Source organism: Gadus morhua, chromosome 1, assembly GCF_902167405.1.
Source record: "Gadus morhua chromosome 1, gadMor3.0, whole genome shotgun sequence".
In the NCBI taxonomy this organism is placed as follows: domain Eukaryota; kingdom Metazoa; phylum Chordata; class Actinopteri; order Gadiformes; family Gadidae; genus Gadus; species Gadus morhua.
The window spans coordinates 15,784,639-15,812,630 of NC_044048.1; the positions used below are offsets into that span (position 1 = coordinate 15,784,639).

The 27,992-nt window shown below is 43.8% G+C and overlaps 1 protein-coding gene across 3 annotated transcripts; it reads left to right on the plus strand.

Annotated features, from left to right (window-relative positions):
* LOC115552644 (F-actin-monooxygenase mical1) lies at positions 1-27,596 on the plus strand. 3 transcript variants are annotated; one of them, XM_030368923.1, is made up of 23 exons: positions 1-199; positions 6,951-7,260; positions 7,684-7,891; positions 8,553-8,660; positions 9,097-9,192; positions 9,374-9,529; positions 11,194-11,294; positions 11,981-12,238; positions 12,397-12,512; positions 13,192-13,318; positions 13,517-13,586; positions 13,878-14,025; positions 14,301-14,491; positions 14,755-14,861; positions 17,187-17,427; positions 17,908-17,978; positions 18,338-19,160; positions 21,017-21,141; positions 21,240-21,362; positions 24,347-24,440; positions 25,092-25,185; positions 26,701-26,774; positions 27,176-27,596. In XM_030368923.1, exons 2-23 carry the CDS (start codon positions 7,003-7,005, stop codon positions 27,334-27,336), a joined length of 3,750 nt encoding a protein of 1,249 aa, XP_030224783.1. In that variant the 5' UTR covers positions 1-199; positions 6,951-7,002; the 3' UTR covers positions 27,337-27,596. The 3 variants fall into 3 exon arrangements, with proteins under 3 accessions (XP_030224783.1, XP_030224790.1, XP_030224797.1); XM_030368930.1 differs by lacking the exon at positions 1-199 and adding an exon at positions 5,841-5,954; XM_030368937.1 differs by lacking the exon at positions 1-199 and having other exon boundaries at positions 6,868-7,260; positions 21,261-21,362.
* The last annotated feature ends 396 nt before the right edge of the window (positions 27,597-27,992 follow it).

Consider the following 27,992-nt stretch of genomic DNA (forward strand, 5'->3'; position numbering starts at 1 on the left):
AATAAACAGCTGAAAGGCAGATAATTTTTATTAGTAGGCCTACATGGAACCCAGCTATGATATCAAGGTCCATAGAGAGTGGAAGTAACTTAGAAAAGACACCTAATAAAAGTAGCTGACAAATGTAGAAGCACCGAGGAGTTTGGAGCCAAGACTTGATAGAGACCAAATTACCATGAACGATGTGCTATAGTATAAGGTAAGCAAATTCACTTAATTTGCAACTTGTCTCCTGTGTCAGATTACATTTTAAATGCTGCCTGTGTATAGCCGTCTCAACATGGCCGGGCTATTCTGAAGTGTGAGTCTTGTTCACACTTGTTGTGTTTCTGTGTATTAATGGTTTGTGTCTGCCAGTGGCTTAACAAGGAATTAATTACAGGGGGAGATGATATCGTTTCAGAAACATAAATTGTAACCAACTTATATCTATAAATTATGGATTTTATTTCCGATTGATCTTATTAATGACGCAACTTAGACATGGCATATCGATCTTGTGCTGGTCTGTTCTCCCTCACTCCTGTCCTCTCTACTCCCCTCCTCTTATTTGCATGTCTTCTCTCTACTCCTCCTTTACTCTCCTCTCCTCATCTCCTCCTCTTTCCGTGTCTGCACTGTGAGTTAACTTCTAAATACAGCAAAGCAACTACCATCCCAAAATCGACGGAAAGGGATAACTACATCTGAGCATTACGAAAGGAGTCTGTGTCTTTTGCGTGATTATCAGCCTTCGTAATAGCGTTATATGCTGCATAAAGGTGACAATCGAGAGTTGCAACTTTTAAAGGCCATGGAAGCCACTCTTATGTCAATATTATATTATTAGAAATATACATGAAAGGGAAGTATGCATTTAGTATAAGTTCTTCTAAATAATCCTGTTATTACCGTTTTCTATATCAAGGTCTGTTACGTCAATTTTCAAGGCCTAATTTGACCTAACGGCACAGAATTTGACATTTTATAATATTTTATATTATTGTATTTCTATATTTCAGGGGGGGGTCCCCCTTGGCTATGTCAGTGCTGTGTGCATATTTTAGAAACATCTCTTCCAGTGTCCTTGCCAAGATTTTTGAGCCGGATCCTGCCGGAAGAAGATCCGGCACCTCTTAATTTTGGCCTCCCTGTGTTCCGGTACTTATTTGGGCAGATTCGGTACCTCTCATAAAAAATAAGATAATATTATGCATCAATTAATTTACAGAACAAATCCTAAGAATTTCATGTTGTTTATTAAGAATTAATAAATTGCAGGGTCTGCAGGATCGCACTCTGCAGAACCCAGTCTGTAAAAAAAGTCACGTTCACGCACGACTCGGTAATCAACGCTTTCCAAGCATCGGTGGTGATGGCAACTTTCTCTGCTAAGGACAGGATCTCACGGAGGGAGGCTGCTGCTTCGCTGGTCATTTTCTCCAGCCACACAGTCATAGTTTGGCGACAAGGCACTGTCTAACCCACCTCGAGAAATGCGATCAGATCGCGGAAGACTAACACGTCACGTCTCTGGCAAAGGCTGCCGTATTTAAAATAGCATGCATATGCATCAGTTATATTCTCAATTTAATTTACAGAGCAATCCCAGCGAAGTATTTAGGTTAACTATTTAAGAGACTAGGATTAGTGTGTGTATGACAGGGGGGTGGGGAGGGGGGCGTGCCATCACGGGGAAGAGGGATATCAATATCACAAGACTAGGGCTGTAACGATACACCAACTCACGATTCTGTTTGTATCACGATTTTTGAGCCACGGTTCGATACATCCCACGATTTTTTTAAATTTAAAAAGTATTTTATTGGAACAACAAAAACCCTCAACTAGTTTGGTGGTTTAGTCAAATATCCTATTAGCAGGGGTTGACACTAACGGTTGCCCGCTTGCCCGGGGCAAGTAAAAAAAATGTTTGGGCAAGTTGAGATTTTTTCTGGTTGCCCGAACGGGCAAGTGGATTTTGGGTGGATGTTAATATAAAAGCTATTTGTTCAAATGTTTTTAGAAACAGCAGAACAACCTTTTGTTCCGCAAAACCACACAAAATAGAAGTATTTGCAATTGATCAGCGCGCTGTCTTCTCTTCTCTCGGAAAGCGAGTTAACAGACACGCATCGCTTCAGTGCGAATATAGCCCCGCCTTCTGTCACTCACTCGCAGTGCGGTCTCTGGCAGTGATTCGCTAAAGGTTAGCCAACACAGCTAGCATCTCAAGTGCAGCACCTCCGCGAACGGTTTAGGTAGAAGTTAAATGGAGTAGTGATGGAGGAGTGCAGTTTGGAAGTACTTTGGCTTGAGGCAAATTATCAAGGAAAGTCAAGAACACGGTTTTGTGTTTCATAACTGTGCACATGCACACAGCAATAGCGATCTTTTTCACGAAATTGGACCCTCACAAACTACTGTATATATTACATGAAAGCTGAGCCTCCACTTATTCCAACAGTCCAAACCATATCATTCTGTGACTAAAACTCGCAAATAACAACTTAAGAAGGAACGTCCCCTTTTCTTTTAACAACCAAAAATGAAGTATTACCTTTGTGATTTTTGTCCACAAAGTTGATTCTGATCGAATAAAACCACCATAAACAGATTATCCAGTATCTGGGCCAAATTTTGCAACTTAACATGGTGTTTTTAATCAATGAATAAGAGAAGGTTTCTTAGGAAATAGGTAAATTGCCTTCAATCAGAAAACATATTCTTCAGCGCAATCTAGTGGCCATATATTTATTTGCGAGTGTTTGGCTTGGTGCATTCGATTGCCCTGAACTTTAAATAGAGGTGTCAAGTGTCAAAATTGTAAGATATCTACCTTATTTGTGTCTCATAGTAAGACAGCGCTCCCAACTGATAACGACCAACTGATAATTATTTCAGGTGGAAATGTTATCTTCCACTTATGCTGTGTTCCATGGCTTTATTCACTTTAACCAAGTATTATCCCCATTGAATATTTCACTTGCACAACATTCTTTCTTTTGGCCCAAAGATGACATTATCGCCCTTGCAGTTGTGGAGATATAATCTCTTTACTTTGGGTATGTTCTTTCCTGAAAAAGACGTTTCCCCTGATATCGAAAATGGTATAGAATATCGATCTTTTTCCAGGAATAGTGTTGAAGTTAGAAAATCCAGTATCGTGACTGACAACCCTACTAGAAACGCGATTGTGATTATTCAGTTAGAGCTACAAGAAACTTGAAAGTTAAAAAAGACATATCTTTGCTACTACCTCTGACATGTAGTTATGTACATTTGCATCAAATCATGCAGGTCTACATATAACTTGGCGATAGCTTTAATAGGTTGCAACTGTGGACTGAAATCACTTCATGGCACGATGTGACCGCTCGATAAATAAGTAAACAAAGAGAAGTTTGTTATTTTTTAAACACATGTGTGGAAGCTAACATTCAGCTTCAGTCTGAGCTAGGATGATTTTTCTGAGCCCCCCCAAAACCAGGCCGGGTGCCTGGCAAAAAGAGGCCCGTTCACGATTCTGATTATAATTTGGGCAAGTGAACATTACATTCGGGCAAGTTGAACCTGACCTGTACTTGCCCGATGGGCAAGTGCTTTTGAAACCTTAGTGTCAACCCCTGTATTAGCGCTTCTTATTAGGCTATGTAGCTTAAATAATGACATGATCAGGCCGTATAGAATGCAACATGTTTAATAGCCTAACTTTCAATAGATGGGAAAAAACATGAACGTCTAACATGAACGTCGCAATAACGAGGCATAGTGTTACGAGTAGCGTATGTGTGTGCGCAAGAATGGCAGTGTGCGTATGTTTTTTTTGTTTGAGTGACGTCAGCGAGTGAGTGGATGAGCGAGGAGAGCTAGCAGTAGCGTGTGTGTCTAGTGAAGAAGCGAACGAGTCCGGTAGAATAGTGTACCCAACCTGTCAATAATCGGTGGCCGCTTCATTCCGACCTATAAGCAGACCAACTGCCGGTCAAATCACACAAACTAGAGACAGGGATCACACAGGCAATTTTTTTCACGCTTGGCATACTCTGGATAAATGTCGTTCATATCGCATATGAGGACTTCGACGGCTGTGGAGAAATGCAATCCTCCGTAGCCACGGAGAGCTGTCATCACAGAGGACATCTCGTTGCATACTTACGGCATCGATAAGAGGGGGCGGTGTCAGCAGACTATTATTTAGACAAATTATTAGCAAATTTCAATCAGACAATTTGACCGGAGAATTAGAAAGGGCGTATCGCGCTTCTGCCTTCTCACACCGCGAGACAGGTTTGTGGCTTTGAGTGTCGCGATTTCGGTTTCGATACGCGTATCGTTACAGCCCTACACAAGACATTTCGGGAGGCTGGGGGATAATATTAAGTTTGAGTAACAAAGTGTAAAGACATATCGGGAGGCTGAAGGAGGAGAGCACATTTGAGCAACAAAGTGTAGGCTTGTGGTGGACTCTATCGACATAATTTCCCATACTGTGTTATTGACATATTTTCTTAGTGCGTTTTAGGGACACTCTTTAAGATCACGTCACTTGTGTGTTGATATGCCGGTCGGCGCTGTGTTTGAATTTAACGGTTTTTATCTGACAAAATGAACGACCTGCCGTTGCTTGTCGAGGTGAGAAATTGTCTCTTCCCTTCTTTTATCGCAATTTATACTGTCTATAGACAGAACGTCTTACCTGGGAGAGTTTGTCGACGGCGGAGCCGTTATGTTTAAAAACATAACGTCTTACCTGGGCGAGTGTCGCTGCGGTTTGTGCGCGTGCATGTGTGTTCTTACCTGAATATCTTATAGAGCACGGCCAAATACTCTCAAATACAGTCTTATAAAGTCTCATAATAATCCATGGACCTTCATCCCCACGGTCAAGATCATTGAGGAACGAGGTTGCACGTTCCATTGACAGGAGATCCACAAAGTCTTTTAACCAATTGTCAGTGTTGAAGCAATTTGGTTTTTGTACTTTCCAATTCATCATATTGATTAGTTTAACCCACAAAAAGGCAAAAGCTATAATGTGATGCGTAAGAGTTGACTTGATATATTCTACTCTTCTGCTTAAAAGGCAAATTAGTGGGCAGAGTGGTATTTTCACTTTCAGAATATAAGATACAGATCATTACAGATCACATCTTTCCAAAAACTCTTTACTGAGGGGCAATGCCACATTAGATGTATCAATGTTCCTGCCTCTCTGCAACAATGCCAACACAAATGGGAGAGGGACTTGTCCATTTTCTTTAATCTGCTTGGTGTTTTATATGCCCTGTGCAAGAATTTGAAGAATTTTATATCTTACACATTTGGATAAGGCCCATGTTTGTACCGGAGTTCCAAGTGCGGGTGGTGACGTATATCATATGCGTTGAGAGTAGCGAAGAGCTGTAGTTCACAAAGCGGCCTCACACAAAACCTAACATTATCAAACTTTGTCGCGAAAATCTTTAGCTTTCTTTGCATGAAAAATTATCATTTAAATCCATAAACAACATATGTGTAATCCAGGCCATATAAAGACTGGGACCAGAAAATAATTACTTTCTCTCCATTGAAACCCATTCATATTTTACGATCTCATAGGTCTCACGGGGGTCTACCGGAAGGGGCGGACTTACGAGCTCAATAGGTCTGTAGCGTCAGTGGGTCCCACCCCCTAGCCGGGTTTGAAAATGAGGAGTGCTTGTAGTTTTTTAGAGCCCCCCTCTACACTTCCTGCTTTAAATGACGCAAAAGTGTGGTAGATACGGATTTCCCCGCCTCTGGGAAAATGATGGAATGATGCAAGACCATTAAAAAGTATGACTGGGTTTCTAACGATAAGATTGATGCAAATGGTTGAAGACAAAGATAAGTAGGGACCATTCATGAATGGCTTAAAGATTTGTATAGAGGGATGTTGATTCAGCAAAACCAATAAGTCTTTCAACCGAGGGGTTTCTGTACAAGTAGATAGGGTAAGCGCGTGTTGCATTTCTCAAACAAATTAGCACTTACATGCTTACCAATGTTTAAAATGGTATTTTTAGCAATACATTTGTGGAGCACTTGTTAAAAAGTGCTCCATAACATATGTCTGTCACACAGAATGTACTTTTGAAAATAAGGCATTACGGGGGGGAGCTGACTGAATATTTATACATCTGTTACCAGGTGGGTACAAGTAGACAATACTAGATCATTACATGGGATAATTACAATATTATTATTGTATTTATATTACATTATATTGTATTGGAAGGGTAAAGGTGTGTTCCTGACCCGCCTCCAAGTTGAAATGATTTAATCTTTGACCAATCCAGCCACATGACCGCTGGGACCAACCATTAGATGATTAGCTCTAACTCGTCTATGTCAAATTGTTCCAAAGTTCAGCCATGGTGAGTTGCTTGAATCTCGAATAATTCTTGGCAGCTTGTATCCAAAACTTTTTCTGGCTGGAGACACAGCCAGAAAGACACAGGCTGGAGACACAGGCTTTTTGATTAGCTCCACTGTGTTGATGGCCTCACCTAGTTTGTTATCTTTTGTTCGAGCATTAAGTTCTTTCCCCGAGCACGGTCTCTGGGAGTGTTTTGATGCCTAACCACACTCTTTCTCTTTCGGTACTGTAGAAAAAATATATGTTTTAGACATGAGAAAAAAAAATGCACACAAGGCAAGCTGCCATAATAAGCAGAGAGAGGAGTGTTTTTACAAGGGTTTAGTTTTCATGTGTATCTTTGATGTTGTAACAGATCCCAGACCAGGTTTATCGCCTGGCCAAACTAATGACTTGCTGACTGCTGAGTCCTGGTGTGAGAATGAGACGTCATTGTGTGTGTGTTTGTGTGTGTGTGTGCGTTTGAGTAACTGATAAAGTTGCAGAGGATCCACTGTGGGGAGGGGGATCGGACCGATGACCTGCCCGATATCATTCCAACCTTTATGATTTCCTCTTTCCATTTCTACAGCTGACCACCAAAGCGACTAAAGTAAACCAAGGGAAGACGCCTTGGGGTCTCTATGGCGAACCAGGAGCCCACCGACCCCTCGCATGCTCTGTTCGACCTCTTCGTCACGGCTGAATCCTGCAGGGATGTGCAGCAACACTTTTCGGCGCTGTGCGAGCAGCTCCAAGTGGATCCCAAGGACTACAGGGTCTTTTACTCCAAGCTGAAGGAAAGGCTGAACTACTGGAAGGCCAAAGACCTGTGGAAGGAGATTGATAAGAGGGCGTCACACAAGGACTACCAGCAGAGGAAGGCCTGTGCCGAAAACAAGGTAACGGGTTCCCCTATGACTTAAGCAACCACTTTGGATTTCATTGCTCTATATAGAGACACATGGCTCGATTACTTTACTTCATTTGACTTTAGAGCAGCGATGGACACTTTCACTCTATTTTATATTGATTTGTATACGTTTGGCCACCAGTGTCTGCATATCTACCAGAACCGGTTGACTTGCAACTGGTGGGTTGCAGGTAAAATCGCAGATGATCTGAAAGTGCGTTCATGTGTTTGGGAAGTGCGAGGTGTCGTCTCTAAAGTGCTTTCACATGGCGCTCACTCTAGGTGTGTTGACACTCTATGAAGTGTGAAAACCAGACTAAAAGGTTCACACTGTGACTATGAACGCAGTACTACAAGTATTAGAAGTAAGAGTTCTACCGCTAGGAGTTATGTTCTCGTTCTTCTTGCTCAGTGTCTGGTGCTGGGGGCCGGACCATGTGGGCTGAGGGCCGCCGTGGAGCTGGCCCTGCTAGGGGCCCAGGTGCTGGTGGTGGAGAAGAGGGCGTCCTTCTCCAGGAACAACGTGCTGCACCTGTGGCCCTACACCATCTACGACCTCCGAGGGCTCGGAGCCAAGAAGCTCTACGGTCGATTGTGCACCGGGACCCTGGACCACATCAGTGAGGAAACACTGGGAATAACTGGGAGCGTGTGTGTGTGTGTGCGTGTGTGTGTGTGTGTGTGTGTGTGTGTGTGTGTGTGTGTGTGTGTGTGTGTGTGTGTGTGTGTGTGTGTGTGTGTGTGTGTGTGTGTGTGTGTGTGTGTGCGTGTGTGGGTGTCACATGGTGTGGTGACATGGGACCATGTGACCATGACACGTTACCAGGTGACCGTCAATCATTCGGTAGATGAGGACTCAAATGTGGTCTACCACAAAGAAGAAACTAGATTACGCGTCACTGTGAGCTGGGAGTCACTTGTGTGCATAGACCTGTTGTCAAAAGGCTTTTGATACTGTAGCCAGGAGCTAGGACGTTTTTCACACACAATACCAGTCGTGATATATTATCAATATTGTTGATAATACTATAATCGTATTGATTAGAATAATATAATAACCATTATATCATCATTTAGAATAATATAATAACCATTATATTATTCTTATGATAATATGTATCATAATAATGTATGATAAAAGTTATTTAATTTATAATAATAATCATCATAATAATCTATATGAACATGTATATTATGGTTATAATAATTAGAATGTTTATCATAATAATGCATATGATCATTTGTTTATAACGAGCTGTAACATCCCATGTCTCTGTGCAGGTATTCGCCAGCTGCAGCTCATCCTGCTGAAGGTGGCTTTGGTCCTGGGGGTGGAGGTGTTGACTGCGGTGGAGTTCCAGGGTTTGGAGGAGCCCTCCGGGGACAAAGGTGCCACAATGTGACCTGTTAGCCTCCTTACACGAGACTGGCTTATTGTTGCTATCGAGAGATCGTTGAGCAGTAACGTCATTCTGCCGCCATGTAGAATATTCAATTCAATTAAATTGTATTTGTATGGCCCTTAATCACCATTACAGTCTCAAAGGGCTTAACAGGCTAAGAATTTATGACATACGCTTATCGGGTGATACTCATGATACTTCCTCTCTTCGAAACCAGCAGGTGACCCTCATACAAACATAGAGCGATCGCTGGCTTGCTTTTAGACAAATTCAGGGTTTTACCTGAAAAAAGTTTCAGAAACATGAATGACTGCTACATTTAAACCATAAATGCACAAAGTGTTTGTTTTATAGAAATGATGATACCATCTGTATTGTAACTGTGTTTTTTCTTCTATTTAAATGGCGCTTTGTCATGTCAGGTTGGACTGCAAAACTGCATCCTAATCCCCATCCTACACTGGCCTTTGAATTTGATGTCTTTATTTCTGCTGGAGGGGGGAGCTTTCTCCCTGATGGTGTGTGACACACACACACACACACACACACACACACACACACACACACACACACACACACACACACACACACACACACACACACACACACACACACAGTAAGGAACATTGATCACTTATTCCACTTATCAAATACAATGGTGTATTAACATAAATCACTTCCATAACGGTCTCTTTGCAGGCTTCAAGCAAAAGGAGCTCAGGGCGACTCTAGCGATCGGCATCACGGCCAACTTCACAAACAGACACACTGCGGCCGAGGCCCAGGTGGCTGAGATCAGCGGAGTGGCCCGCATCTACAACCAGAAGTTCTTCCATGATCTGCTCACTCAAACAGGTGACTGGCCCAGTGTGTGTGTGTGTGTGTGTGTGTGTGTGTGTGTGTGGGTGTGTGTGTGTGCGTGTGCGTTTCTTTCCAGTATTCTATGGTATAACAATATACTCTGCTCAACAATATCTGAGCAGAACTTACACAATCAATATTGCTACTGGCCTGCTGGAGGTGGTAAAGTGGGGGTTGTAGTGGTGAAACAACTGACCGACTGGATGATTGAATGGCTAAATATTACACTCATCTGAGAGCGAGTGCACTATAGGGATCGGAAGACGCGCGGACGGAAAGGCTGTTTGTGACTGGCAAATGTTGTTTTATCAGAAAGTAGTTCGGCCACAGACTAGCAGAAACCTTCAGGACTACAAAAGATGAACTAAAAAATGTTATAGTAAATTTTAACATTAGTTAAATCACACGTAGAAAAGGGTGAACTTTCCAAACTGATAAGAGCTGCTGTGGGTGAGCTGTCATCATGCATTAACAAAAAATGAGCATCTGGCTATAGCCCAGCCTTCTAAGAAAATGTCCTTCGTTTTGTAGGCTACGAAAAGTTAAATTATTCGGGTAAAGCTCAAGTGAGGGAGGCTGGGTCCTGTGCTTCATTCATTACGCCATGTAGCCTATCTGCTCCGTGGAGAACGTAGCCTAAAATAGGCTATACCAACTCTTTAAGTTCATTGTGTCAGGTTGAGATGGGAGAAGTTGGTTTAATGCATGTTACGCCCAAAACACAGCTATGACTGACAATTGATTGTAAAGCATGATTGCTTATGGAAAAATGAATTCCATCTTGGTCAGACTAGGTGGCGGCAGGCATGACACCAGAGACGCCGCATCCCATTAGCATACCAGGCAACTGCCTGGGGCCCCGCAATTGTGTGGGGGGGGTAGAGCCCAAAAAAAAAAAAAAAAAAAAAATCGCTCCACACCCCCCCCCCCCCCCCGTCAACAATCGCTCCCCCCCCCCCCCCCCCCCCCCCCGTCAACAATCCTCTGCCTAGGGCCCCCACACTACCTAGAATCGCCCCTGCATGTCACATTGCAATTTGGGGATGAATAGGACGTGGCGTCACTAGGCTGTTTTATTCGGGGCTAAAGCCCCGGATTTAATTTGAGTAGCCCCACTAATTTGAATACCACACCGAGGTTTCTGGCAGTTGGAGAGGGAGATACAGTGATGTTCTCGACGGTGACCAGTAAGTCCATGTGTGGGCAATCTTTCCCTGGGATTAGGAGGAGCTCGGTTTTGTTGAGGTTAAGCCTCAGGTGATGGGCAGTTGTCCAGGTGCTGACGTCCGCCAGACATTCAGATATGCGTGTTGCAATCAGGGTTTTATCAGATGAGGGGAAAGAGAGAAATAGCTGAGTGTCGTCAGCATAGCAGTGATAGGAAAAGCCGTGTGATGCAATTACCAAGCCCAGAGATCTGGTATAGAGGGAGAAGAGAAGAGGCACCAGTACAGAACCTTGAGGGACACCTGTTTCAAGTGTGCAAGATTTGGACAAGGAGCCATTCCATGTCACTTTATAGGTGCGGTTTGTCAGGTAGGATGTGCTAGTTTCCCACTCTTTTCAATTCCAATCCAGATTAAACTGTTTTTTCCTTTGTCTGCGAGAGTCTTATTTTCTCTCCGCCCTGTCTCCTCTCCCCCTGCCTCTCTCCAAAGGTATTGATTTAGAAAACATTGTTTACTATAAGGACGACACCCACTATTTTGTGATGACTGCCAAGAAAGAGAGTCTGTTGAAGAAGGGGGTCATTAAGCAGGTAACACACACACAAATACACACACGTACAAAGCCTCTCTCTTACTCTCTAGCCTCCAGCTTGGAGCTGATTAACTGATGCTCTTAATGATATATTTAATGTATATTTTATATAAAATCTCTTTTTTTCTATAATATATATACATAGATGCATGTTACAATGAGTATTGGGGGGTCACCCTACACGTAAGCTGCAGACCACAGGCAGTGAACAAAGTAACTTTTGGTTGTAAAACACACAAACCCTTAAACTTTATTCGCCCCTAGTTTTCTAAACGCTATCCTTCCAGGGGCCCCCTGACTCTTTCTGGCCCCCTTCGGGCCCTCTTTGGGCCCCCTCAGTGGGCTTCTTCCCTAGCCAAAGAAGGGTTTTACAGGTTCTAATCAACCAAGTCATCATCCCTCGTCCCACTATCCCCGCACTCTTTTGTTCACCAGTCAATCCTCGACCTGAACAAGGCACATAATCCCAGATCAGACGTACGCTGATGGGCCTTAGATGTTTATTACATTTTATTTTTGGGTCCTGTCTTGATGTCCTGTTTTTGATGTCCTGTCTTGTCTGTGATGTTTGTAAATGGTGCTGCTGGGATGCAGGTCAAATTTCAGAAGTACTATCGTATCATATAGTATCCCATCCTACCGTATTGTATCGTTTCATATCGTATTGTATCGCCCTCCCCCCAGGACTACAGCGACGCTGAGCAGCTGCTGGCCCGGGAGAACGTGGACCATGACGCCCTATGGCGCTACGCCTACGAGGCGGCCAACTTCTCCACCAACCGCCAGCTGCCCGAACTGGAGTTCGCCACCAACCCCGCGGGGCGGCCCGACGTGGCCATGTTCGACTTCACCTGCATGCACCGCGCCGAGCACGCCTCGCTGGTGCGGGAGCGCCGCGGCAAGAAGCTGCTCATGGGCCTGGTCGGGGACAGCCTGGTGGAGGTGGGTCCGTCCGTTCACCTGCCACATCACACACGCCTCACCCCGGTTCAATGTACAGCGTGCGGCTGCTTCTGCCAGACATGTGTTCTAAAGCAAAGAACTATAGGCAGAATGTTTGGCATACATTCTAATGGTCTCTTTGTGTTTTGGTTGTGCAGCCCTTCTGGCCCCTGGGAACGGGTATTGCCCGGGGTTTCTTTGCTGCCTTTGACACAGCGTGGATGGTGAGAAGCTGGGGCCTGGGAATCCCCTGCCTCCAAGTGCTGGCTGAGCGGTAGGAGACAGCACTCGAGTCATCAACACCACTCAACTACAGACAACAATAACACACACACACACACACACACACACACACACACACACACACACACACACACACACACTCTCTCTCTCTCTCTCTCTCTCTCTCTCTCTCTCTCTCTCTCTCTCTCTCTCTCTCTCTCTCTCTCTCTCTCTCTCTCTCTCTCTCTCTCTCTCTCTCTATCTCTCTGTCTCTATCTTTATCTCTCTTGCTGTCTCTCTCTCGCTCTGTCTCAGCCTCCTCCTCTGTCGCTCTCTCTTTCTCTCTGTCGCTGTCTCTCTCTCTCTCTCTCTCTCTCTCTCTCTCTCTCTCTCTCTCTCTCTCTCTCTCTCTCTCTCTCTCTCTCTCTCTCTTCTGTCTCTCTCTTCTGTCTCTCCTCCCATCTGGGATTAATAAAGCAATTCAATCCATTTGAACCTGGAATCCAAAAGTAAACAATTTCGGATCCTTAACATTTCTAAAATTATTAAAGGTAGAAGATGTAAGATTAGTAGTTTACATAATAAGAAATTACCTTTATCATGAATGTTCAGAATGTGTAAATGAGTAGACACTTCAGACTTTATTTGAACAACGTCTATGTATCGTAAACCATTTAATATATTATCCAGCTCTATCTTATACAGTATCTCTTCCCCCTTGTCCCACACAGAGAGAGTATCTACCAGCTCCTGTCCCAGACCGACCCGGGGAACACCAAAAATAACTACACGTCCTACAGCATCAGACCCTCGACGCGTTACCGGCACGTCAACCTGTCCGCCATACAGGTTCACCAGGTCAGACTGCCCCCCCCCCTCCTGAACAGAGTGTGAACAGATTTGTGTTTATTGGAGTGACACAAATTGCTGCGTGGTTACAATTCCACTACAAATGTAGTGACAAAGGTTTGTCACAATGCATTGATCAAAGCTCCGTCTTTACTTCTGGGGAGGGTCACCCGTCCACCGTTTCGATGCGTGTCTGTCATTTTTTAGGTACAGCACCTGTACCACGTCAACGACATCCCTCCGAGCAAGGAGAACATAGGCGCTCACCTACGACAAGGTCAGCGCTCGGTTGTTTGTTTTATTTATTTCCCTTGTTGTTGTCAAAAGTGGGCGTGTCCATCTAGATGTGTGCTGGATAGATGAGCAACGTTTGCTACAGTCCACTGAGTAGGTTGGTAGACTGATCTATCCAGCACACATCTAGGTGGACACGCCCACTTGTGATGTCAGAAGAGGTAGAGTTTCAAAACTGCTTGTAACGGCTAATCACACTCACAACTGTTGGTATAATATGGGACCGTTAAGATTTGTCTACCTCATGTAAATGTCTTCCCTGTCCTGGTCCCAGATTCGGCGGGTGGTGTGGAGGATCTGTTGAGGTGGTGTCAGAAGAACACGGCGGGCTACGCCGGAGTAGAAGTGAAGGACTTCACCCTGTCGTGGACCTCGGGCCTAGCTCTGTGCGCCCTGATCCACCACTTCAGACCCCAGCTCATGTGAGTCCAGTTAGAGTGTGGCTCGTAGGATAATCTCCTTGTAGAAACAACACAGCTACCGTAAGAACCTTTAGATGGACTGTTTTAAAGGGATGAGACCCTTTGCATTAATCTGTTTATCTGGTTCCTAATTTGTTTGTTTGTTTAATTTTGAGATAACCCACATATGGAACCCTGGTTATAAATGGGGAGATAAGGAATTAATTAATCATTTTTAAAATGGTAATTAATAATTGTCATTTGGTTGTTCCGTTGTGATCCTCGTCTGGTCTCAGTGACATGTCGTCTCTGAATGAGTCCAATGCGGTTCACAACCACCAACTGGCCATGGATCTTCTGGAGCGGGAGCTGAGCATCTCCCCGGTGATGGCCGCCAGCGCCATGGCCAGCAGTGGCCTGATAGACAAGCTGTCCATGGTGCTGTACCTCACCCAGGTCCACGACGTCCTCACAAAGAACAAAAAAGGTATGCCTTCAGAAATGGATCTCTGGCCCTCCTAACAAGATCGCAGCCGCGATAACAATTAAAACAATAATAAAATAATATAATTTTTTTTCTAAGAAAAATGTTTTATAACAATATTGAATGATCATTTGCATACCCCATATTATTGATAATGATTGATTCTGCTGCTTATTTTGCCGATAGTACACTGATTGATTTTGTGTGCAGCACCGCAGGGAGACTGGTTTGTGTGTGTGAATCCCTCTCCTTTTGTGGACCACCAGAGCCTGCAGACGTCCTGGACCTGCCCAAGCCCCTGACTCTGCCGCGATTGCTGTCTGCCGTTTACTTCCTGAGCAAGCTGAAGCACAACTCGCTGCAGAGACCAAAGGTGAGCCCACTGTTTACACAGCACATGGTATCACCCCTCTATCAAGGGTTCTTGTCAATATGCCAACCAGAGGTAGGATTAAGGTGTTGCTTCTGGTGTTTGCGTCAAGACCTGAGGTTGGCTTACGTAGAAGAGACAGGAGAAAGCCAACATGGGCGATGAGACTTGTGTAAATCTGCAGAAGGTTGGCATGGCGAACGTATCAAGCAAGAGCGGCGCTTCTCTGTTCCTATCTTAAAGACCTGAAATGGCCAGGATCTTACTTTCACAGTGTGACATAAAGTAGCAGGAATCTTATTCAGGGTATGATTGTACGGTGGGACAAAGTGACTCAACGTACTCGCCAATTGCTCACAGGCTTTGTAAGAGAGGAGGCGGAAACATAAGAACTGTTTATAATGTAAGCTGAAATAATAGAACACAATATCATTTCTGCTGAATAATATGAATCCAAAATATGAGCTAAATCATATGCACCATATGCACTAACCCTAGCTGAAACTTATAAACACATAATATTAGCGGAAACATATTAAGTCATTATAATATTATCTGTGTGGTCACCACCAAATTGTATATAGATTTGGATCTTACCAAAATCTGAAACAGTTAAACAATTCCAAAAAAATAATAATTAAGCTCAGGATCAGACGTTATTATCATCCATCAGCATTGACAGAGAATTTTGTTAATAGAAATTTTGACTAATTCTGTCACATTGACATTTTCATGTTTATTAAAGGGATACTTCACAGATTCAGAACCGGCGTTCTATCATTATAAAATCGCTATTGTAATATGAAAAAAAGTTTTTTCCCCATCAGTCTAACCCAGTCTTCCCTTGGCCCAGCTTTCCTGATCTAACGTTCTCCTGAGATGACGTCAAATGGCGCGTTTGACGTCATCTCAGTAAAACTTTGCTGGCCTGCTAGAAGGGCGAAGGACTACAAACTACAAATTTTTACTTGATTTCATTATTAGGCTATTGATCATAATTTCAACATATCACTCTAATGTACAGTCATTTCTTATCAATACAGTTAATATGTTCATTGTTTCTGTCTTCAAATGTGTTATGATATGCGCATGCGCCGAAATCGTATGCATCCCAATAGGGTGGGAAAACCGCCCAATCTGGCCACACTGCCTGAAAGTCCTCAGAATGTAGCCCAATAGGGCGGAAAAAAACACCCAATCTGGCAACACTGCTGAACGTCCTCACCTCCAGCGCTCAACGTCAATCAATGAGACCAACTGAAACAAAGCCAATATTAAACTTAAACTGTGATTCTGAAGAAAGCATAAATGATATCGAAATTCTGTTTAGATATTATTGAAAGTACGACTGTGTAGATTTGTTAAATTTTTGAACGAAGGTAAAGGGTTGAACAATGATTTAGTTACGATCTCTTAAGTGTGAGAGGCTGGCCAGACGGCTTCAATGGGACCAACTCAAAACGCAGCCGATATGAATCTAAAACTGTTATTCTGAATAAAGTATCATATTGTATAAACAATATTGAAATTTCGTTTTGATATTATTGAAGTGTCGATTTTTCCACGCTGGCTGTTTTTTTTTCATCTTCCCGCAAGTGAATGCGTCTTGTGTGTCTAGCCCTCTAGGCGGGAAAGAGGTTAGATATCTAAAACAATAAATGTTTTTGACTCAAGACATGTCGAGTCATTACAAGTCAACGAGGCAAAGTCCGAGTCAAGTCTCAAATCAATAGAAGTCAAGTGTAAGTCGAGTCGCAAGTCATGCGTAATTTTGTCAAGTCGACTTTGAAGTCATCAAAATCTTGACTCGAGACTCGAGTCCACATCTCTGGTCCAGGCCATCAGAGCTAATTACCCAGCACAAGATGGGCAGTACCAGGAGACAGTATGAGAAGATGAGCTGTGACTATTTTGACACGTTTTATTTTTGGAAATAGTTCATATTTTTTCATGAATAAAACTTCAAATTCATGTTGGTTGTACTGATTTGTTTACCAACCCAAGTGCTGTTATACTAGAGTAGGCCTACTGTATAAGATAAACACTTATTTCAACATGGGAGAAAAGGTTGAGTAGAAATACTTGATATGCTGAGCTACTGTAATTAGCAAATTTGTTTATGCTGTACAGTAATATACAAGTGATGCGTTCGAAAAAACGAGAGCAGAAGTCTAAACTAGTCAACGTATCACGGGTAAATGTTTGCACAAATTTTGCACAGTAAACCTTAAATAAATAAAATAAATAGATAAAAACGCATACGACTGAACTGGAGAAAAGAAAATTAAGCATTTTTCTCTGACTTCCAACTTCCTTTGCTTCCCTCAGCCTGCAGCCCCCCCTGTTGCCCTGGAGGGGAACCAGGGCTCCGGTGTGAAGGGGGACATCGAGACGGACGCGGCCCCGGCACTGGGCAGCAGCAGCGAGGACTGCTACAGCTGTGGCCAGCGGCTGTACCTCCTGGCCCGCGTCAACGCCATGGGGAAGTTCTTCCACCGCGACTGCTTCACCTGCCACAAGTGTGGACACCCGCTGAGGCTGGGCGGCTACACCTTCCACCAGACCACCGGTGGGTGGGCCACCATTGATCCCTCACACTTCGCGGGCTTCAGGGTGTTTGTATTTGTGGGTTTACGCTCGACACGCACAGATTGGGACGGTGTGTTGTGATGTTGAGAATTTCAAGCATTTCATTGTAAGGGATGAAAAGGATTGCCTGCCCACTCGAGGGATTGCTTCTGGGATTCGTTGGTCATGTTCGTCTTTCAATAGTTTTACATTTACCTAAAATAACACATAATTGTTCCTCATGCATAAGCCCAAAAAAGAGGAACATTAACAGCTGCAGCACCTGTGGTATTAAAGTGCTCAGTGGAAGTCTATTCCTGGTATAATTACACACCCATTTGTCACTTATGTATCCGCATGAATTATTTGGGACATGAAGAAGGGCTTCATCGTTTGGATGAATACTGGAGTAATATCCGTTGAATAGGGCTGCGTTCCTCGTGTCACCTCTCTCCACTCCTCTCCCGTCTGGTTCAAACAGGGACCTTCTACTGCGAGCTGCACTCCGAACACCTGGGCCCCGCGAACGGATCCGAGGACTCCTCCGATGAGGTGGGTCCCCCCAGGGAAAGAATTACCGCCGCCTCTCCAGACTAACGTGACTTAACGTCGGCCAACAGTCGGAATTAAACGCGCCGATATGTACGAGCGCGCCCTGCCGCGGGATATGATGATGCTCATCAGCTGCTGCAGCTCTGTGGAGTCGGCGCTGGAAAGCTAAAAGAAATATGAGGAAAGCGAGTGAGCGGAGTCAATTAATTCACAGAGAGCAATTTTTTACCAGTGTGGGAATTGTGGACTCAAATGCCTTCCTAACGGCGCATGGAAGAGAAACAAACGCAGCACAGTTATTGTATTTTCCTCATTACCCTCTGTTGTTGTTTTTTCTTTGTCGTTTTGGATTGGTCCAGGTGTGTGCAGGAGGAGACGGTCCAACGGATGAAGAGAACAGCACTTCTAGTGATGAAGACGTTCCCTCCCCCTCAGACGAGGATCTAGAACACACGCTAGACTCTGGACCCACACGGCCACATCCAGTCCAGGGAGATCAACACCAGACCATCCCTGGACCTATAGGGAACCCCCAGTCCCCTGCAAAGCCCCCTCATGCTACCGGGATGGTGGCGCCCATTGAAGAGGAAGAGGAGGAGAAGGAGAAGACCACCATGCCCAACGCGTCCCCTCCTACCCCAATGCCCCGCGTCTCCAAGAAGAACCATCCCAGCCCGCAGCCCTCGACTCCGGTCCCCAAGCCGCGAACCCTCCACCTGGTCACCCCCCTAGCCGACGACGAAGACCCCGGAGGGTCCCCTGAGCACCAGGACCGGCGGTCCCTCTGCCAGAAGGACTCCCGGCCCAAGCAGTCTCTGCGGAAGCTGCAGCTGTCGGAGGAGGAGAAGTGCCAACTGGTGAACCTCCAGAGCTTCAGCGCCGACTCGGACTCTGAGACCCCCGGGGGGTCTTCCAGCTGCTCCTCTTCGTCCGCGGCCACGGCGGGGGGGCCGAGCCCCCCCAAGCCGGCGGGGCAGGGCCAGGGCCAGGACCCGGGGCAGGAGGAGGAGGAGGAGGAGGAGGACTACTGGAGCGGCAGCACGTTGCAGCGCGGGAAGAGGAACCGCCGCTGCATCCGCAGGAAAGAGGAGCCGGGCGGCCAGGCCAAGACCAGGGTCCGCTCCAAGGTCTCCCCCAGAGACCCCCAGCTCAGCGTCCTCACCCCCCACCCGGGGAGAGTGGGTGAGTAACGCCAGCCCATCCCCCTCCCCAACCCCCTTCTAAACCAGCTCCTTTATCTGCTAGAGTAGGCAACGTTTTTTGGGGCTTAGCATAAGCGGTTAACAAGAGCTAACTGTCAGTCGGCCAAAGCCTCTCTTGCCTCGCGCTTACATTCACACACTTAAAAGAACGGGTATGGATGAGAAAACTGGGAGGAGATGCTGATAAACCCTTCACAAAAGATTGCCGTCAAAGTCACACCAAAACATTTGTCAATGGCACAAAAACACTATTATGTAATTGAAATAGTTGTGCTGTAGAATGATGATTGTCATTTATTACTAGTATAACCCAATCTAAGGTTTATCACAACAGGGTAAACTGATGAGATAATGATTAGGGCTGGCCCGAATTATTTGAATATTCAAATACTCGTTCGGAAAATTAGTATTCAAAGCTTAAATCAGTATTCGGAGCTTCGTTGTTGTTTTTTTTCACGTACGTGACGTCAGAGCGAGGGAGGCAAACTATAAGCGTCAGCGACACCAAGCAGAGAAGCGAGAGAGGTGGAGGAAGAATAGATATCTTGTTTCCCTTCACTTTATAACACAACATTAGCGGGATCTCTGGAGGAAAAGTAATACTTAAAACCTTAGCTTAGTTGTTTGTTTACGTTCGCTGTACAGTGCCGCGCCAATCAACTGTGAATGGCTTGCTGCAGAGCGTGAGCGTCTTGGGAATACCCGGTCAATATAATGGATATAATATGGGCACATAAGACAATCAATGTTCGGTATTTGTTATGGATTTATTGTACAAATTCCCTGAAAAGATGCACGTTCCAGGATGAATTGAAAAGCTCCCGTAAGGGCTGAGATGGCAGAGAACAGCTGATTTGGAACGGAGCAACAGCTGTTCGCTTTCACAGGGAAAAACTAAGGAACTTCAACCTACTTAAGCCTACTAAAATAACGTTCAAAAGCTATTAAATCTTCAACAAAATATGCAGATACTGTCAAAATCGGTTCCAGGGAGTGTATAGGGATTATTAATGTGGTTTTTGATGGTGTTTTTTTCTGGAACGAGTATTCGAATGTTTGCTCGGAAAAACCAACGAGTATTCAAAGCCTGAAAAATGGCATTCGGGCCAGCCCTAATAATGATACTAGATTTGATATATGATATGTTGTATACCATTCGCCTGATACGTCGGTAGATTTACATTGTGTCCTAGTCGCCTGATAGGTCAGTCGATTTACATTGTGTCCTAGTCGCCTGATAGGTCAGTAGATTTACATTGTGTCCTAGTCACCTGATAGGTCAGTAGATTTACATTGTGTCCTAGTCGCCTGATAGGTCAGTAGATTTACATTGTGTCCTAGTCGCCTGATAGGTCAGTAGATTTACATTGTGTCCTAGTCGCCTGATAGGTCAGTAGATTTACATTGTGTCCTAGTCGCCTGATAGGTCAGTAGATGTACATTGTGTCCTAGTCACCTGATAGGGCAGTAGATTTACATTGTGTCCTAGTCGCCTGATAGGTCAGTAGATTTACATTGTGTCCTAGTCACCTGATAGGTCAGTAGATTTACATTGTGTCCTAGTCGCCTGATAGGTTAGCTTTGCGTGGTGTTTCAGTCGCCTGATAGGTCAGTCGCTTTACATTGTGTACTAGTCGTCTTGTAGGTCAGTAGCTGTGTACTATACTAGGGCCTTTCTGATTGGCTCAAACCAAATAGAGTTCGTAGAATATGAGTGACATGTTATTTCGGACTACGGAATTCGTGCGATTAGAATTTACAGTATGGAGCAAAAATAATGGACTATACACACACATCAGGACATCGTTTTTCATCTTTTCCTGTTCTTGTCCACAGAGACAACTTTCAGACATGGCCACAGCACTTCAGAAGATGGGGATGATGAAGAGGAGGACGATGATGACGACGATGAAGAAGACATGATGTTTGGGAGTTACGACATCGAATTCCCTGACGAGAAGGTAGGCTAGGACCGGAGCAAAGGTGTTCAATTTGGCGCTAACAGTTGCTACTTAAACTATTATTTCAAACTGGCACAAACCCAAGCACAAATACACAGCCTTTCCATTTGCCGGCCCAGCCCTCTGACCCCGTCGAAGCAGAGAAGTTGGAACTGAGGAAGATGAGGACCCTGGAGCGAAGAGCCAAGATGACTGAACTACAGCGCTTCCGTAATGCCCAGGTCAGCAATTATTAAATGCTCATAAGGGAGCACTATTGCCTTTGTAATTACTACTATTGCAAATAATACATATACGTGAGGTGTCCGCGCGGTAGTAAATGGTAGTAAAAGGTAGTAAAAAATACAATTTTAAATTAAGGCCCTTGAAAGGTTGTAAAAGGTAACAAACGCAATTTGACTTGGTAGTAAATTTTTCACCACCACCTCAATATAATATGAGTTTCCATTTTTTTGTTTGCATGTTTTAACTTCATCTAGCCTAAAAAATACAGTATACGGTGCTAACAGGACCTGAACTGAGTAGCCGTTAGAGTTGGCGTCGCTGGTTGCTATAGCGACGCCGGTGTTACACCGAATTCTGCGACCCACCGAAAAGTGTGACCCCAGGGGGCGCTGTTGCATATTTACTGCAATATGCACGAGTTTGAAGCGTAGACAGGCATGACAAAAACATATATAAAACATAAGATCTCCCCCTAACCAATTACCTTTTTATTAAAGGTGCTTAATAAATACATTTGATTGATTTGATTAGCATTTTACAGACCCATACAATGGATAGGGCGTTTAGTAGGGTCCTTCACCGTTGCTTCTTTACCCATAAAAAGCTACAGTCATGGTTAAATTCCGCAGATTTACCTTTGAGCATTTCCTATTATAGGCTACTGTGTAAAATGCTGTTTAGAATTAATGTTTGTATCAAGAAAAGAAAAACCCACCGGAGATCTTATGTTTTATTTATATTTTTTGTTATAATGCACACGTGCATGTTGCAGAAAATGTGCAACTGCGCCCCCTGGGGCCACACTTTTCGGTGGGTCGCAGAATTCGGTGTAACACCAGCAGTGCCGCTGCTAGCTATTTTGGGGCCCTAAGCATAACTCCTTTATGCCCCCCCCCCCTGAAAAAAAGAATTGGTTTCTGCCAGTTTAACATTTTATTAAAACGCAAAAGTTAAATCTACTTTGTAAACACAGTTCAACAGCCAAAACATACATACAGTACACACAAGTATTGGAATGTCCAAAATCTTTTAAATTAAATAGTTATCCATAAATACAAACTTAAAACCAGAAGTATACAAGTAAGAAAAATTCTTCTATGAAGCAAAGATTTACAAGCAGAAACTATTTACACAAATATTTACACACTTTACTTTGTAAACAGAGACAGAAACCCGTGATGGGAAATGACCGAGAAGCTTTTTGCTCGTTGTGCAAAAAAACGATCAATGTGACATGGAACGGTATTAAAGCGATTAAATCACACAACGCTTCGAGCATTCACCAGCAGCGGCTTCGTGCGAAGGGGGGGCAGCTCTCTATTAGAGGTCTGCGGGGGACACAATATTCACTCCCGCTCCCGCCTTGTACAGTGCTGCTCCCACTGCTGCTGCTCCCACCCGCTCCTGCAAAGAGCTGTAATTTTTAGTCCCGCTCCCGCCCGCATCTATGATATTATATCCCGCTCCCGCCCGCAAATGCCCGCAAGGATGGATGTTTACTTTCTGTCTCAGGAAAGCCCTGTCCATTGGCTTGGAAAAAACGAGCTCGCACATAATTCATCAGGCTACCAGTATTGGTAACATATTTATTGGTAAGCCTGCATGTTTTCAACCATACAAAACATTAAATAGGCCTCAGTAACTGAAACACGAAACACATATTAAAAAAATAAAAACTCTGCAGGTCAGTACCAGCACGTCTAAATTAAAAATGAAAGGTAAAAGAATCAGCTGCTTCGACAATGAAGGAAAAGTTGTTGGAAAAGTAGGTTTTGCTTATTGATGAGCGCTTCATGATAATTTGTATATTTTACTTTACCCTCATATTTGATTTGCGGGAGTGCAGTGTATCATCCCGCACCCGCAAATGCACCTCTATCATCCCGCCCGCCCCCGCAATGAGCTTTAATTTTTTGTCCCGCGCTGCACTATTTTGCGTTGCGTCCCGCGGGAGTGAAGATCTCTACTCTCTATGTCGTTGTTTTGCGGTGCTAGCAGCAGCAGCACTAGGGCTACAGGGATCGCGGCGGTGTCACATTTATACTAGGGCTGTCAAGCGATTAAAATATTTAATCACGATTAATCGCATTAATGAACATACACGGAATAGTAAACAAAACCTAAGTTCATAAAGAAAAACGTAACAACATGTAGATTTTCCATCACATAATGCAATAACATAATTCATTGACACAGTTAAAGATTTTAAACAACCATATTCCAATTGTCTCTTAATATATATGAAAATTATGCCGCAGAAAATGTTTTACTCTACAAAAGTTTGTGAAATATCTCTTCACCTACCCCAATAGCAATAACCCCTTACTCCTTTTTCCTATGGTTACTTTTAACTTTGCCTTTATTTTCTCTTACGTAACTACTTTTATTTTATTACTCTACAATGCATTTTTTTACTATGCCTTTGTTTTCTTTTACTAACCCTTTATTTATTTATATTGTATGACCATTTTTCTATTTGAAGCACTTTGAGTCTGCTGTGTGTCGCGTTTTTGAAGAAAGTAGTCCACCTGGGTCGCTTTGAACTCACTTTATTTGTTAAAGTATTTCGTAATGGTAACTATGAAGCAAAAGGGAGGGAATTGTATCTAACACGCGTGGAGAGAAGTACCGTAGAGCTACATCAAGCCCCAGGGCTTAGGCCCGAGGCTCTCTGCGGGTCTGCCTATGTCTCTCTGACCTCAATCTGACTCCCAATCTGGTTAGTATCAAGTAGGCGTGGCCTGTGTGACGTAGGCGTGGCCTGTGTGACGCATTGGCTCCGCCCTCCTGACCTGTCCAAAGGTGCTGCCATCTGTGGCTGGAATAGTTATTGCAGCTTGTGTGTTCGATCCTGCTTCCTAGTGGCTATGTGTGGGGGCAGCTTATGTGCTTAAAATACGTAACACGTGTGTATGAAAAGTGCTTCATAAATAGAGTTGCCTTGCCTTGCCTTAACGGTTTGACTTTTGACCCCGGGCAGTCCATCCAGAGGAGGCTGGAGGAGATCGAGGTGACCTTCAAAGAGCTGGAGGAAAAAGGCGTGGTGCTGGAAAGAGCTCTGAGAGGGGAGCCAGGTGAGAGAGCAGCCACACAAGTCTTACTCATCTCAACCAAACTCATAGAGTTGTCCTGCGTGTGGAGTCATGATCAGGGAACGAGGACCATTGACATCCTGCTTGTTGTGAGGCAGCTGTTAGTCACACCAACAACCTCTCACTTCGTCCCAAACCCTGACAGGAATACATTGTCCCTGTGAGGTTTAGGGTTTCTGTTAATTCATGTATAGACTGGCTAAGTCACACCCACCTCACATCTGGAAAAAATGTCATGGGTCTCTTTTCTCTCTTTTTTAGCTAATGTTGACTTCCCTTACAATGTTGTACCCATGACATTTTTCAACAAATTATTGTTGAAAACAATATTTACTTTAGATTAGAATTTTTTTACCTGGATACATTTCATGGAGATTAATATCGAATTAAACATTTTTATGAATTTGAGGTCCAAACGTGAGCCACTCTTTTGGTTATTTTTTTTGTATGCCCATAACAAAATCGATGTTGTTGTGTAACAATCTATGCATCAATAGTGTGACTGTTGCTCTTCTCAATCTAACTCACGCACACCCTGATCTTATACTGTATACTGTACCATACTAATGCCCTTACACACACGTGGCTCTATGTTTGCTAATGGCTAACACCATCCTCTGAACCTCTCCACAGGAAGTGGAGGTTCTCCTGAGATGATCGAGCAGTGGATACAGCTGGTCCACGAGAAAAACGCAGTGGATTCTGAGGAGTCCGACCTCATGGTGGCGTAAGTAGAATATCAATGATGATAATAATAATATTAATGATAATAATAATGAGGTTAATGATGACGATGATAATAGTAAGCTTTATTCATATGATCTTTTTAAGCAGATGTTATGAAAAGGCTAATAAACAGGGCAAATACGATCGATCAGGGATGGGCAACTTTCATGATAAAGAGGGCCACAATTCTTCATCATCACCATCAGAGGGCCATGTGACTGTGCGTTGAACTAGACGTAAACTGAGAGAAGCTACACATTTTTCAATTTGTTGGATATGATTTCCTGTATTCTGGTGCATTTTGGGGATGGCCACTACATACAAAATCTTCCAGATTCATAACCTATGTATGGTATGTTGATTGAACCAACATACATTCATTTCATGTTTTCCATGCTCAAACAGCCACATGATTGGTTAATATTTTGATCACTGCAAAGGGCTCACATACATCATCATTCAATGATGTCACAAAACTGAAAAACAGTGGCCCAACATTAAGTGCAACAACTCAATGAACTCAAACCCAACAAGCATGATATTCACTTCAGGGCAGTTGTAGCAGTTGTAGTGGCGACTTAAGTGGCAATCTTTATCGCTGATATCGCTTCTAAGCAAACTAGACACATGGGTTTGCCTTTGAATTCTATGAACAGATACTGCTTTTCTTCTTTCTTAACCAAGTTTTCTGTAACTCGATTCTTTTTTTTTTTTTTTTTTTTTTTTTATTAAATAAAAGTTATGTGCGGGCCTGACTGAGTGAGGATGGGGCCGCCAGTTGCCCATCCCTGCGATAGATAGATGACATGGAAATATATCTAAAATAATAAAGGTCAAACTAGTTAGTAAACATTAAAAGGTAAAACACAAAAAAAAAGAGGTGTGGAAAGAACGACAGAAAGATGAAATAATAATAAAAGTGAAAGCGTTAAATCCAGGCATGAGAAGAAAGATACTATTAAGAATCATGAACAACATAAATCCAGTTGAATAACTGTTCCCCCTCTGGACACACATGCAGCAAGTCAACAGTGCGTGACTGTGCTGTCACCCTGTGAGCACAACACTGTCTGTGTTGAGGGTGAAAATAGGCAACGGCATGGTCACTGTTTCCTCTTTGAGGGAATGAATAACACGCACACACGCACAAACACACATTGCACCCTGTGAGTCAATGTTGATTGCTGCACAAATGTTTCAAAGGTAATCAAGTATTGAGCCACCATTTAAAGGTCACCGCCCACAATAAAAACACTTCAGTAAACACTACCACATTTGTATCCTGAAAATACATAATTATTTCTGTAGGGCTGGAAAATCACAATTGTAATCAAACTTCTTATCACATTAAAGGAGATCTCAAATAAAAAGCATATGGTTCCTAATATAATCATCCAGCTAGTTTCTCTTGCGTGAATATGAAGGCTGATGGTTGAATAGGATAAGAGCTAGGCTAACCCTAGCCCCTAACCCTTTAGCTGTAAATAAGCCCTTCTGTTGTTGTGCTTTCTTGCAGGTCTCGACAGCTGGAGCTTGAAGACCAGCAGGGCATGCTGGAACTGGAGCTCAGGAAGTACAAGGAACTGAGCGGTATGTCATGCTTAATTGTGGTAGATTGGTTCTAAACAGGTCATTCATATTTATATTGTTTATGGGCTTCGGCTGTGAGCAGGCTGGGATACAGGCCTTTATACCCTTGCTTGGATCTGACATATGAAACAGATGCAATATAGATAAAATCTTTATAAGACTGGTCGGATTTATTGTGATTGCTGCTGTTTACAAAATAGAAAATAATATGTTCTAATGCAATGTAATGGTTCAACAAAAAACCTTGATAATAACTAATCTTCCTCTCTTAATCGTGTGTGTGTGCATGTGCTTGTATGCGTGTGAGATTGTGTGTGTGCATGTGCGTGTGTGATTGTGCGTGTGCATTGGTCTTCTTGTGTCTACCTGTGTGTGCGGTGCGCATGGCGTGCGCGTCTCAGACTCTGAGAAGACGGCGGAGCAGCAGGCGGAGGAGGAGCGCATCCTGCAGCAGAGGATGGAGGTGGTGGACATGAGGGACTCCCTGGTGGCCTTCCTGGACGAGAAGCGTCAAGTTGTTTCAGGGTGTTTTGTTGAACTACAAGATGGCAGGATGGGATAATTATGTGAATTGATACAAATCCACCAGTGGCAGCATTGTACTTTGAAAGCTGGTGGGCAGCATGTCTTGGACCTCAAGGGCAGAAGGAAAGGGCCTACTCTTGATTTGTAAAACTAAATAAAAAAACCTGGGCCTATCATTGGGCCTATTTTTGCCCTCAATGACTGAAGCTATTGGTTGTAATTCGGCTATGTTCATTGTCAGCTACAATTGTTTCAAGAAAAATAAAGACACAATACCAAAAGTGATGCCATTTAAAATGCATCGTGCTCTGAATCATTCGATCACATCCTTTCCCCAATATCAAACAGAACGGTCAGAGTAACAAACAATTAAAAGAACAACAAGATCATTATTTCACTACTTGAGGGGATAACCCCTCCCTCCGGGCTGCTCCACAGCCAGGGCCTCTGCTTATTGGTTCATAGCGCAACCAGGGCTCCAGCCTATTCGTGAATAGACGTAGGCGGGATCCTGATCCCTTAGCTAGTCCCACCCACTCAGAGGAGGACTTTCCTCCCCTCCACCATTGAACCCCATGTTATTCACCGGCCGCCAACACTTTCGGGGAAATGAATGGGAGTCAACGGAGGCTGAGGGAGGAACGTCCTCCCTAAAGTAATTGTCAATAGGCGATAGGGGGGGCTAATGTCCCT